Source organism: Corvus hawaiiensis, chromosome Z (assembly GCF_020740725.1).
Source record: "Corvus hawaiiensis isolate bCorHaw1 chromosome Z, bCorHaw1.pri.cur, whole genome shotgun sequence".
Classification (NCBI taxonomy): Eukaryota; Metazoa; Chordata; class Aves; order Passeriformes; family Corvidae; genus Corvus; species Corvus hawaiiensis.
The window spans coordinates 40,977,267-40,990,206 of NC_063255.1; the positions used below are offsets into that span (position 1 = coordinate 40,977,267).

Below are 12,940 nucleotides of genomic sequence, written 5' to 3' on the forward strand. Positions count from 1 at the left end.
AGGTACTTTTTTTTTCTCTTTCATCTGCACCACACTGGCATTAAAAAAAACCAAACCAAACCCTAAAACAAGCAAAACCAAATAGAACAACCCCCCTGCCCATGAGCATGTTTCTCTTTCAGTTGAAAATCCAGTGATCCATCTAAAACTTTGAAAGCATAAACTCTATTGAATTTTAGAATTGCTTCCTCCATAGACTTGCTCTCACTATATAGAGAGTAGAAGAGTGGGACAAATCACACATTTGCTAAATTGTTTACCGCCCACCTGCAGCTAACTCCTAGTGATTAACATTATCAACATTTTTGTTTTATGTGCCAGTTTGTGCAAAGTTAAAAAATATTGCCTGTAAACAGTACTGTGAACAGTGAAGGAAAAAAAATAATAAACAGTGCATTAAACAGAACATCATACAATACATCTTTTCCCTAAGAAATGGATACTACATCTGAAACCCTCTCAGTATGTTTAACCTACATTTTGGACCCAATAGTGGTTTTTTTTCACTCAAAGCTTCAACTGCTTCCAGTGTGAGTTTTCAGTACATAGCCAGTTTAGGATTAGGCCCTTTGCTGTATGAGGTAGGAAGACTACACTAAAACTCTTACAGTAAAAAACAACTGATTTCAAACAACAGAGTCAAATGGATGACTAGGCAGCATGGTTGGGGGGGTTAATACTGAAGGAAATATTTTAATTTTACTTTTAAAACTTGAGACAGAGATTTAAAAACAATTATTTTTAATCCAGTTGGAGAATTTTGTAGAGTATGTACAACATTGTGTAATGATGGAATAATGATCTGGTATAAAATGCTACCTACTGGAATACAGCATGCTTAGCCATACTTTGCTGCCTTTCTGTGGTGTAAATAGTGAATATTGCCACGGAATGAGAATGTTCAGTTTCCTGGAATTAATCTAGATTTATACCCATCCAACAAAAAGATTTTTTTTTTATGTTCTAATGAGCCAATGATGATGCATTATAAATTAGTTAAATATCAGATTGTGTTGGTTATTACTGCTGCTATGTAATGTCAGTGGCTCTCATTTGAAAAAAAGCCATCACATTTGATTCTGCTCCTGCTTGTACAGCTCTTCTATTTCAAATATAATGGATAAGATTCAAAATGCCCTTAAGTGTCTGATTACAGAAGCTAAGTAGGTTAAAAGCACTTGCTAATAAAAACCAGGAAAACAGAGCTTTTCTCTTTCTGTTAAAACATGCCTTGGACGTTTTAATGTTGACAAATACAGGTAACAAGACATTTCAACTTTCATGTAGGTGAGCAATTTAAAAAAACCAAATCCTTTTTGTTTATGTTCCAAAACACAGTGTTGTTTTAATATCATATCTGTCAATATCTCATTAACAACTTGTGCCAGCAGGTTAAGCAAAGTACAACAAAAGTTAGGTAAGTGTTACATTATTATAGACTCCATAGCTACTAGGTACACACACAAAGTGCATAATCATAGTTTGCATTTTTATGGCACCTTTCATCTGAAGATCTAAGTACTTTAATAAGCATTAATTAAGCTTTCCATTGCTATGAACAGAGTAGAGAGTTGGCTTGTCCAAGAGAACAAGAGAAGAGCTGGGAATAGAATGCAAGATTTTTAGCTTTGCTTATGCAGGTGGAACACCAGAGAAGTTTACACTCCCGTCCTGGAAACCACAGTCTATCAAAGCTCACTATCAAGGGTATTTTGCCTCATGTCTTAAAAACCATTAAAAGCCCACGTATTTATTCATGTGTTCCCCAGGATGCACATATGCACCCTATACATAAACAGAAACACACATATATTTGTACACCTGTAGGTACAGACACCATTACATGTACATATATACATGTACACAGACAAGCACGAAGACACAGATGTATCAGTGCTCACTGACAAAACTCTGCAGTCCTGGAACGAAGTCCAAACTTTTCACTGCGGAAGACTGAGACAGTTTCATTTCCTTTTGTGTTGGTTATGTTTAAGTAAAAGTGGGAACACAGAATATTCTGGGAATAATAATGGGAAGTTATCACTCTCCAATGAGTAGAGCTTTACCCTGATATTGCAAAACATCAAATTTCCTATCCTATTTTAAACACATACTGCTTTCTTTAGGATACAAGATGAACCACAACTCAGTTCTAAGGAAGTAATCTGTATCTAGTAAACATTAGTGAGGAATTGTAAGAAAATGCAGACTATAACATCACCCTTACCGTGTTTAAATGATTCGATTCAACATGCTAAGACATCTTGTTAGGTAGCACACAGGTATATACTAACAGCACAAGTGTGTCTTAAGGCACCCTTTTAAGTCCAAAGGTATTTCACACTTCATTGTGGAATTCTGCTATGAATAAGGTGCTTGCTAATAGAGGATATGTTTTGAAGTTTACTTCCCACTGCAAGCTATGTCACCATTTGTCATCTCCTCAGCAAGCACACACAGTCTGTGGAATTTGTTTGACCCTAATCTATCTCAAGTGGGCCTATAAACTAAAATTCTTGACAGCTTTCCTCTATCAGGCCCCTCTTAAAAATAAGCCGGTTTTCCCCAAACGACAACTTCCGTCTGATCAGAGGGCCATTCCAACCCACATAGCAGTTGGCGTGCCCTGAGCCGCGCAAGCACGCGGGAGGGTTTATCCTTGCTTTTGGCGTTCTCCGTGGCGCACTGTCAGCAGGTGCCACGGCTCCGCCGCTGCCGCTTGGCGAACGAGGCGGGGCCGCGCGCCCGACCCGCCCGCCGCAGTGTCAGCGCGGGTCGCCGTGCGGGCCCCGCTGTGCCGGGCCCCGCTATGCCGGGCCCCGCTATGCCGGGCCCCGCTATGCCGGGCCCCGCTATGCCGGGCCCCGCTATGCCGGGCCCCGCTATGCCGGGCCTTCTGTCCGGGGCCGGCCCCGCACCCGCGGCTCCGGCAGAGGAGGAGCGCGCGCAGGCGCCGCGCGCACGCCGCTGCAGCCCCGCCCGCGCGGGAGCCCCACGTTACTTTGATGGACAGCTCGGCCTCCCCGCTCTCCTTCCCGCCGACCTTCCCCGCCCCCCCGCGGCGCCGCGCGCCCCGCGCCCGCCCATTGGCCAGCTCGGAGCGCTCCCGCCGCTCCGCCGCAAAACGCTTCCCAGGGAAAGCCGAAAGGCGGCGCGACTCCGGCTCTCGCCATTGGCCCGTGGGCTGAGGCGCGTCACGGACCCACGTTGGCGGCTGGGCCGGCGATTGGGCGGCCGCCCCCCCGCGCGGCGGCGTGGGCGGGGCCGCGCGGCTGGTTAGCCGGCGGAGTGTGAAACCGCGTGCTAATGTAAGCGGCGCGGGCGAACTCAGCGTGTCCAGCTCGGCCACGGCCTCGCTCCGGTCCCGCCGAGCGCCGCCCGCCAGGCTGCCGCCTCGGCTTCCCCTTGCTGTTGGCCGGCGCGGAGGGAACGGGGAAAAGGAAGCCAGTGGTGTTCCCGTACGCTCGAGTTCGGATTTTTCAATAGGGGAGAACTTTATCCCGGGTTGACGAGGAGCGGCGGGCGACCGCGGAGAAGAGCGAGGATGAGGATGATGCTGCTGCTGATGTCGCCGCGATGTATCGCGCTCGGGGGGCTCTGGTGAGACGCACAGCTCCCAGATACGCGCCCGCCTGGAAAAGGCTGTAGTGGTGCCGTTGCGCGAAGGAGCCTCCCGTCTGATTTAAACCTCAAACGGACGCTTGCCTTTTTTTTTTTTTTTTTTTTCCTTCCCCGAATCTTCCCCAACGGGGCTGGTTGCTTGGACGCTAAGGCCAGCGAGCATCTTGAGGGGTTTGCTTTCCTTTTGTCCTAGGGACTTCTTTGCAACTAACGGAAGAGTCTCTGCTGCGTGTGTGGTACCCTTTCCTCCGTCCTCCAGTGTTTCGTGCATGTGCTATTGGAGCTGCTCCGATCGGGGACGGCTGTGCAAGAGCTCCCGCCCGCCTCCTTCCTCCTCCTCCTGCCTTTCTCCCTTGTTCATCGCTCTGTGTCTTGCTGGTGGTTTGACCCCTCCGCCGACGCCTGGGAGCAGCGCGTCCCTCCCTGGACACTTTCTTTCGGCCCCTCGGCTTGCGACCGTCCTGCCGCTGACACTACGTCCCGCTTTCTCAGGCTGGATTTTCCCCTTTTGACAAGGGGCAGAAGTGGAGAGAGGAGTCGCCTCCGCTCGGGGTTTCCGGCCTTACAATCGCATCGACGACTTGCGAGTCCGTGAAGGGGATTATTCACTCCCGCTGAGGGGCGGCTGTTGCCTGCCCCCCTGCGCCCCGTCGGGTCCCGTCCCGCCGCGCCCGGGCGTTGCGGGCGCCGCCCGCCGGTCGACGCGCCGCCGAAGGAGCGCGGAGCGGTGGTGACCGTCCCAAGCGCGGCCCGTCCGCCTTTCCCGGCCACCTTCAGCCCACCTCGGAACGACAGCAACAAAAGACGCCGCGTTTGGGGGATGTCCCCGCGGCGGGGGCACTGAGCCGCGCCTCGCCCCGCTCCTGCCCGCGGCGGCGGAGGGAAGGCGGTCGACGGGTGCCGCCGCTCCTGTCCCCTTGGCGCACCCAGTGTGAAGCCGGGGCAGGGCGGGGAGTCTCGCCGCGAGAACCGCGCTGCCAGGGAGACCCGCCGCGGCCGGAGCCATGTTCCCCCAGAGCCGGCACCCTGTAAGTACGACTGGGGCCGCCGTTCCGCGGGTGAGGGGCGCGGGGCGAGGGCCGGGCGGTCCGGAGCGTACCTTTGGCTCGCTTACTCGGCTAGAGCTGGGGGGAGGGAGAGGAAGGCGCCCTCACAAGTTCGTTCCCTCCGCAGTGTAGCGGCTCCATCCTGCCTGCCGGAGCGGCCCTCTCTACTTTTTATTGCGTGGGCAACTTATTTGCCTTGGGAATGATGGCGGGGGGTCGCCGCCGGGCCGGGCAACATCCGGCGAACAGAGCGCTCGGAATGGGGCTGGCTGTGCCTCCGCGGCGGGGGTCGGCGGGGAGGAGCCGGCACGCCCCGCTTTCGTGTAGACGGCGGCGGCAGGAGCGGGTGGGTCGGAGCCGGAGTGCGGGTAACCTCGGCCCCACCGCAGATGAGGGACGGGAAGGTGGGTAACAAGTGCGCAGCGCCCCGGGGCGGGGGCGGACCGCGCCGGACGCTCTCTCCATCCCTCCGGCCCGGCCGCGATGGGCAGCGCCGCCTCCTCTTCCCCGCTGGGCGGCCGCGCTATGTCTGAACGTGCATCTCTCTCCCGTGCCGCCACCGCGCCAGACCCCGCACCAGGCTGCGGGTCAGCCTTTCAAATTCACCATCCCGGAGTCGCTGGACCGCATCAAAGAAGAGTTCCAGTTCCTTCAGGCGCAGTACCACAGGTGAGCGCCGGCGGGCCGCCCCGGAACAGAGACTACCGCCCGGTCCTCGGCCGGACGCGGGGGGCTGCAGCGAACGGCCGCGTCCAGGCGGTGGCGTGCGGCGGCGCGGCAGAGCCCCGCCGAGAGACCCCGACGGGCCGATGAGGGGAGCGTGGACAGCCCCGGTCCGCGGTGGGGGCGGGGGCTGCCGGGTGGACGGGGCACGAACGGGGACACAGCCCTGCCCTGCGCGGGCCCGTGCTCCCCGGGCAGCTGCGAAACGGTGGTGGCGTCGAAGCTGGATAGTTCGGCACCTCTGTGCACTCGAAAAATATATATAGTATGTCTTGGGAACCTGTATGTGGAGGGGTCATTTCAGTATATCAAGGGAAGACCTCCTCAAATTCTGTGGCACAGCGCGTTAAAGAGGATACTTCTCTTGTTTGCTTATTTGTGTGTGGTGTTAATGCAAAAATTAGTAAAACGCCAGCGTCCTGTGGTTAAGAGCCAGGGAGGACGGTTAAAGCACACAAGTACTTGGAGTAGTAACAAAAAGTTTGCCAGAATCCATAGAAGCCGTGGGATGCGCTCGTCGTTGCTGTGCTGCTCTTCACCTTTGTGGTGTGTGTGTGCTTGCTGCTGACGTCCTTTCAGAGATTTAGTGTACAGGTTCTTTTGACCCTGGGCAACTGGTGTTAAGGAGCATTAATCTTCCTTAATTTTATACTTACGTGCACCTGGAATAATTGGAGAGAAGTAAAAGCTTTATGGGTTTCCCACTTGAGAATTGCTTGCTTTTAGTTACGATTCCTCTTCCTTTACCTATGATAATGTGGTCTTATCAAAAATCATTAACTTGTTTAAGCTATTTATTCCTTAAGAAATACAGTGTAAACTCTAAACATCCAGTATTGTAATTTAAAGTGAAAAATACTGCTTGCACACTAACTGTTCCATAGGATGCTCACAAGTATCATTTAAAAAAAAAATCAGTTTGGTAGAAAACAAAGGGAATGTTGAGGCTCTCAGTGAAAGTAGTCAGAATTATACCACTGTTTGTGATGAGATGTGCAAGTGCCAAATGCAACTTACTTTTGTTTATGAAAACAAAAATGGAAAAGAAACTTGCCAGTAAATGATAGTTAGAGCTACCAGTTTTCAAGCACTGGGCAAGGTAGCATTTGCTAGAGTGTATTTAAGTTAAGAATTATACTCAAGCTGTAACTGTAAATGGGAGTGATGTTTCTTCGCAGTAATTTACTAAATACTGTGTAGAAAGAAATGCCTCTATTTTATCTATTTTACTCCTGAGAAGTACTTCAGAGAAATTAATATCCTATTCTAACTTGTAAGTTGTAGCACTTAATAGCAGCTCTTTGTCAAATTATGAAGGTGGATATGTTTAGATTCTGGAGATAGTTCAGGCCTCATAGAGCACCCATGAAAAGTTCTTTACGTTTCCTCTTCAGACTTTTTATTTGAAGTATGAATTAAGTCTTTCTACATTGTAAGTTAGTTTGAGGTATTTTTAATTAGCAGCTTCTGTCAAAATACAAATAGAGTGGGTAGATGTCAAAAAAATGACGTTACATTAAAGCATGATCTATTTTGTAGCCTTAAATTGGAATGTGAGAAGCTGGCAAGCGAAAAGACGGAAATGCAGAGGCATTATGTGATGGTAAGTATATTTGGTTCTATCTTTATTTCAGTAAATATCTCCTAATGCAACGTTCATCAGCATAAGAAAATAATGTATGCTCATTTATTTGCAGTACTATGAAATGTCGTATGGATTAAACATTGAAATGCACAAACAGGTAAGACATTTTGTTTTTTTAAGCCACAAAATCTGCAGTCTGTCTGGTGTATTTAAATGTAGCTCTGCTGTTTATGCTCAGATGTCTGTATCGTGTCTGAATCAATAGCCTGATTTGTAGCCTGATTAGTAGACCTTTGCCTACCTCCTGTCAGATGAGGTGTAGATTAGGTTAAATGCCTTTTTGGTATTGGTCCTGAGAAACTTTGGCATAAATAGGGAAGGTCTGTGGTTTTAAAAATGCAGTTCGGTACTTTACAAGTTTGGGTTTTTTTGGGTTGGGTTTTTTTGTTTGTTTTGTTAGCGGTAGAGGCTGTGATGTGTAGAACTGATCTTATGTCTGTGTAGCATATGTAGTCATAGTTACGCAAATCCTTGCCTTATAAAGGTATGAAGAGATTAGTGACTTGGAAAGCTCTAGTTATGACTATGAGTTTGCAAGTTCCCATAAAATTCACACTTATGGCAACTATAATGGCGAATAAAAAGAGTATTGAACTGGAACAAGACACTAAGGACCTCATAAGAGAAGAAAAGCTAAATGATTGCACAGCTCAGAGGACCCTCAATTGAGTAGTCATTGTCTGCCAAATAAAGCATTAATGGCAGGGTGTAAGTATTCTGTAGATATGCTGACATTCACTTTTTCATCAAGATGCTAGTACAATAAGTCTTTCAGAAATCGATGGCCTCTTAAAAAAATTATCATTAGATGAAGTTGCACAGTTGGACACATTTCAAAGTGCAACAATACAATTCTTTCTTGATGTGTATGTGCTATTTCATCTAAAACTCTTGTTTCATTAAATTAAAGAGCATGGCTGACCGGCTAGGGCACAGCGAAGAAATTGATTAGTTCAGGCTTCAGATCTTCAGTATATTCAAAGACATTCATTAAGCAAGTGAATTACGGAGTTGAATTTTGCTTTTATAACTCTGAACTCTTTGATTTTTTTTGTTGTTTGCTTTGTTTTTCCCTAAGAATATTATATTTGGTAAGGTGGCATTGTAATTCCATGATAGCTTTCTATCTGCAAATCTGGGTAGGTGTTCTTTTGGGTTTTGGCGATATGCTTGTTTCAATTCAAAATGTCATTAAAAGAAGTAGTATCATGACAACCTCTTTTTTTTTTTTTTTTTTTTTTTTTTTTTAATAGTGTACCACATAACCAGATGGAACAGTAAGCTTAGTGTTTGACTTGGTTATGTAGTGTAGCTTAACTAATTTTCTTGTGGCTTGTGTTTTAGAATAATGTCAGTTTTCCTTTGAGGTGACTTTTCATAGCTTTGTGTTTCTGAGATTTTTTTTTCTTACATTTTTTCTCTTCAACAACTTCTTGGCATACTGTAACCTGTGAGGAAGCCAGTATCTGTATAGGAAGCTCATTTGCTGCAAAATGGATGTTATTTTCAGGAGATCTTTGAGGAGAATATGTGATTTCAGTTTGTGTACTAGGAATTAACTTCAGATAAAATCATTTAAACCCACAGAATTAAGTTGTGTGAGAGCTAAGGTTTCCACTTTGACCTTAACATATGTGTAAAGGTTTAATGTTCTGTATGTATGGCAATTAGAATTATGTACCCTGTAGGCAGTGATACTTCGCAAGTGTTTAAGATTTATGACCGAGCATTATATATCTGTGTTAGTTGCAGCTGGGGAGAATAGTGCACACTTGCTCTGTGTGTGCTGTTAAGAATAGGTTTTTGAAGGCATAAACACATTTCTCTGGATGTGAGTCTCAGATACTATGCTTTTACATGTTAAGTAATTCTAATTTCTAGTAAAAGTAGCACCTTCATGTTAAAGGCTATTGATTTAGATGCCTGCAGTGAGGATGCCAAATGGTGTTGCAGTACAGTATGTAGGTGGCCTTAGATTACAGGAAGCAAAAAAAAAAAAAAAAAAAAGCCTAACAATGACATTCTTCTGAATTTCCACTGCTAACGATAAGTTCTGAGGAGGCTTTTGACAGATAGTAATCATAATTCTTATTAACTGGTGACGTCCACCCCCATGGGTGTAGCCAGGCTCAAATTGATGCTTTTTGCTGGCTGATCACCAGCATGGCCTAAGTGCTCATTATGTTGTAGAAAGGGCCTTTGGAGCTCTCATTACGTTTGACAGGAATTCTCTCTAGGGGGAGACTGGGCATTAGCTAGACTCCTGACAGGCTGAAATTATTCCTGCTTTATGGCTTATAACCAAATGCTAGCAAGGCATCATCAGGGGACACAAAAAATTGTCATTTCTGACAACATCTTTGTTACTGGAAAATGCAGTGATGGGGAAACTTTCCAGTGAACAAACGTTAACATTTTTAAGGTCTTCCTCCTGTTTGGATGCTGTACTTGCTCTGTGTGAAACTCTTCAGACTGCTTGGGCTGCTGTTTGAAAAATAAAATTACGCTGCAGCAGAGCTTATTTATGGAGTCTGGTGTGTACATCACCGTTAAGGTACAGTCACTTAGATAAAATGAAGTCCTTGCAGTTAGCCTGCATGTAAATGAATTTGAGTTCTTGTACTGATGGATTTGTGTCAGCAGTTCTGTCTTCATTTAATTCAGTAATCTATTATAATTTAACTAAAATAAAGTTAGTCAAGACTTGAATGTTGTTATAAACAGACTTAACTGAGGTGAACTTTGCATGCACAAACAGCTCTACTGGCAGAGCCTTCCAGCTGAATATGTTGCATTTAAATCCAGAAATGGCCATGGTAAGGCTTCCCTCACAAATCTACCTTTGGCACTTCGCAGTGTTTAACTGCATGATGTGTGCTTAAATCAAGGTGCTGCTGCATTTCAGTCTGCTGGCTGAACAGTGGTCAGGAAATAATCTCTTTGACACATTTGTGTCTGGTTTAGATTTGGGTTTGTTTTGTTTCCTTCTTTTTCTGTGTAGGTTTTTAAACTTCTTTAGTTAAAGAATTTAAAAGATTTTTCTTAAGAGCATGTTTTATGTAGACACTTACGCAGTGTTCTTAGAAATTATTTTAAGGTGAATATTTACTGACCAAGTTTGGCATTCCTGAAACAGAAACAACCACCTGAGGATTTGTTTAGGTAGATGTAGGTTGATTTAGGTGTTGTTTTTATATGTGTCAAGACAGAATGAATAAGAACATTGTGTGGTCTTAAGTTTCTTTTCTGTATTATATTGTCCAAGTGAGATTTTCCCCAATGTGGCATCTGTGGCTGGCAAAGCAGATGAACCAACTGCTAGTGCCCAGATGAAGAGCCGGTTGGGTGTTAAAAATCCTGCTGTACTTAGAGTTGCTGCCCTGGGCTCCTAGGGCAGTGTGTCTTTATTTTCCCCAGCTCTGCTTGTCATCTTCTGTCATAAGTCAGAAGATAAGGTTTCCTGTGCGTTTAATGTCTAGATTGGTTAGGTGCAAGATTATCTTTTGTTCATTGGCAGGCAGCCAAAGGAAAAAAAATTCATCAGTGCTGAACCAGGTGCTAGACTTATAAACTACTACAGTGTCTGGGTTTCTGCTATCCCAACAGTTATGGCAAGGTTTCCTTCTCTTTGGGTGGGTCTTTTTGATCTCTGTGACCTGCCTGGAGGCAGGCCTGTCATTCAGTAGCTTGCCTGTTGTAGAAAAGTACACAAACTCCAAACCTGCATTGCATTAACCAGTTGTACAAGAGTTACACATCCGTTTTATCCTGGACTGTTCCATGGAATCATTTCTAAGGCTTTACAGCAAAGGACAAAGTCGTCTAATGATATCTCATTAGAGCATCAGTCTTCAGGAATGGGTTAAACAGAAGGGAATTAAGGAGCTTAGTTAGCTCTCTACAGCTCCTGAGAAGGATGGCTTTGCTGTTGAAAGGGATTTAAAGATAAATTAATTTTTTTCTTTTTTCCTACATTTTAATTACTGGATTGAAAAACTCCTTAAGGTTTTGGTGGTGTGCAGTGAATGTTTCAAGAGCATTTTACAGTTGGCACAGCCAAAAAAGACATGCAAAAATTGTTGTTATTTAAAAGAGAAAATGGTAGGATTGTGACAGTATTTTTCTCTCTAAAAATTGTACTTATTCTACAAATATTTGGTTAAATGAGTACAGTTGTGTCAGCAGCCTAGCCATTTCAACCACAAATAGAGTTGCTAGTTTGAAAGAAGAAACTGGAATAATTACTTCAACTTACATGACTTTTGAACCATGTTTCAAGCTCGAGGCCAGCATTATTGTGAAGGAATTATCTGACAGATTCAGGGCACTGTGAAGTACATCTCCATGTGGCTTTCACATAACCATGTTGTCAGATACCATCTATTATGTCAGTTCCATATAGAACTTAATTCAAAAGTGTGTCACAGTGTAAACACTGTACATATGTTACATAGTGCCTGATCGTCTCTCATTTTAGACTTAGTCTACCAGATTTCAGGTTCCTCACAGAGCTGGAGAGAGGAACACTATTTCTACCAGCTACATTGTTAGACTTCCCTTGCGTTGCTGGAGCTTGCATTGCCACATGTCTGTTGATGTACTTTGTGTATCTGCTCAGTTGGAGAAAAGGGAAAAAAAGTCCTGGTAACTTTCGGGGTAAGGTGAAGAGTAAGAGGGAGATGCTTTGTGAATGTGCAATATCCTTTTGTCACAAGAGATTCCGTGGGGAAAGCTTAATGGTTTTTCTCTGTCTGCTGGTTGTTATACCAAATCAAGCTGAGCATTTGAATTGCCTTTCTTCTCTCTCTACTTAAATGTTTGTAGCAAAGTGCTAAAATTGCAGTGTCTCCTGTGCAGAATGGAAAATTAGGATCCTTTAGGCTTGATAGATCACCACTGGCATACAGTAAAAGCCTTTAGAGCAAATTTTGGGTCTACTGGCACTTATCAGAAAACTGCACCTACTTTCAAAATGATAACAGCTTTGAATGGAACAAATGAAATTACTTTTCCACTTGGGGTAAGATTTAGGGATATCTAATGGCAATTATGTCAAACACTACTATTGTCACCTTCTGCATCACACTTCTTAATTGGACTCTTGCGTGTAGGTATTTGAACAATAGTTGCTCACATAGCTCCTCTCAGGGGAAAAACAAAGGCAGGGAGAATTCATAATTTTGTCAGCATTTAATTGTCAAACCATCTAGTTTAACAGATTAGTCCTTGTGATTACATGTAGGCTATGGCTTTTAAAGTTCTTGCAAGTTGGTCCCATAGTCAAGCTGAATTTGCAACCCGTGTTCTTCTAAGTATCAAATTTCTACTTGAAATAGCTTTCTGGAGGTAATATTGCGTGACATGTCAGGACAACGCTTACTAGTGTTTGACCTGCCCTTATGCTGAAGAATTTTATCCTTGCCAACTGGGAGTTTGCCTTTCCGCACTGGTAATCACTGTGTGCCTTTTGTTCTTCTATTGTGCACGTCTAAGAAGGAGCTGACATAGTCCTCTCCATAATCACTTCTTTGTCAGTAATGAGGTCTTGTTACTCTGCTTCATCTTGAAGCTGATCAAATCTATTTTCTCCTTGGTATGATGTATGCTCTGATTGCCTGATCACCTTATTGGTGACACTTAGAGACTTACTCCAGTTTAGCAACATCTTCCTTCTTGCCAGACAGGGGGAACAGAAAGGGGAATTGTTTCAACCAGCCAGTTGATTACAGTCATTATACTGTGTCCTCATATGAGGTGTGGCCTTCATCAGCACATGAGTGTGGGCCTGATGCATATTCAACTTGTTCTCCAGAGCCCTCCTCTGCAAAACTGCTTTCTAGTGTGTTTCCACCATTGCTGTGCTGTGTTGTGGAGAAGGTTGTTCCTGCTTTAGGACAACTCCCAA

The 12,940-nt window shown here is 45.1% G+C and overlaps 1 protein-coding gene across 3 annotated transcripts in view; it reads left to right on the plus strand.

The window, feature by feature from the left end:
- The first annotated feature begins 4,538 nt into the window (after positions 1-4,538).
- Positions 4,539-12,940, plus strand: part of TLE1 (TLE family member 1, transcriptional corepressor) — a 74,834-nt gene continuing 66,432 nt past the window's right edge. For all 3 annotated transcript variants that reach the window (XM_048290649.1, XM_048290651.1, XM_048290650.1), the window contains exons 1-4: positions 4,539-4,649; positions 5,236-5,336; positions 6,930-6,993; positions 7,088-7,132. In XM_048290649.1, the coding sequence (XP_048146606.1) occupies positions 4,626-4,649; positions 5,236-5,336; positions 6,930-6,993; positions 7,088-7,132 (234 nt within the window). In that variant the 5' untranslated portion in view covers positions 4,539-4,625. The remainder of the gene's footprint in view (positions 4,650-5,235; positions 5,337-6,929; positions 6,994-7,087; positions 7,133-12,940) is intronic.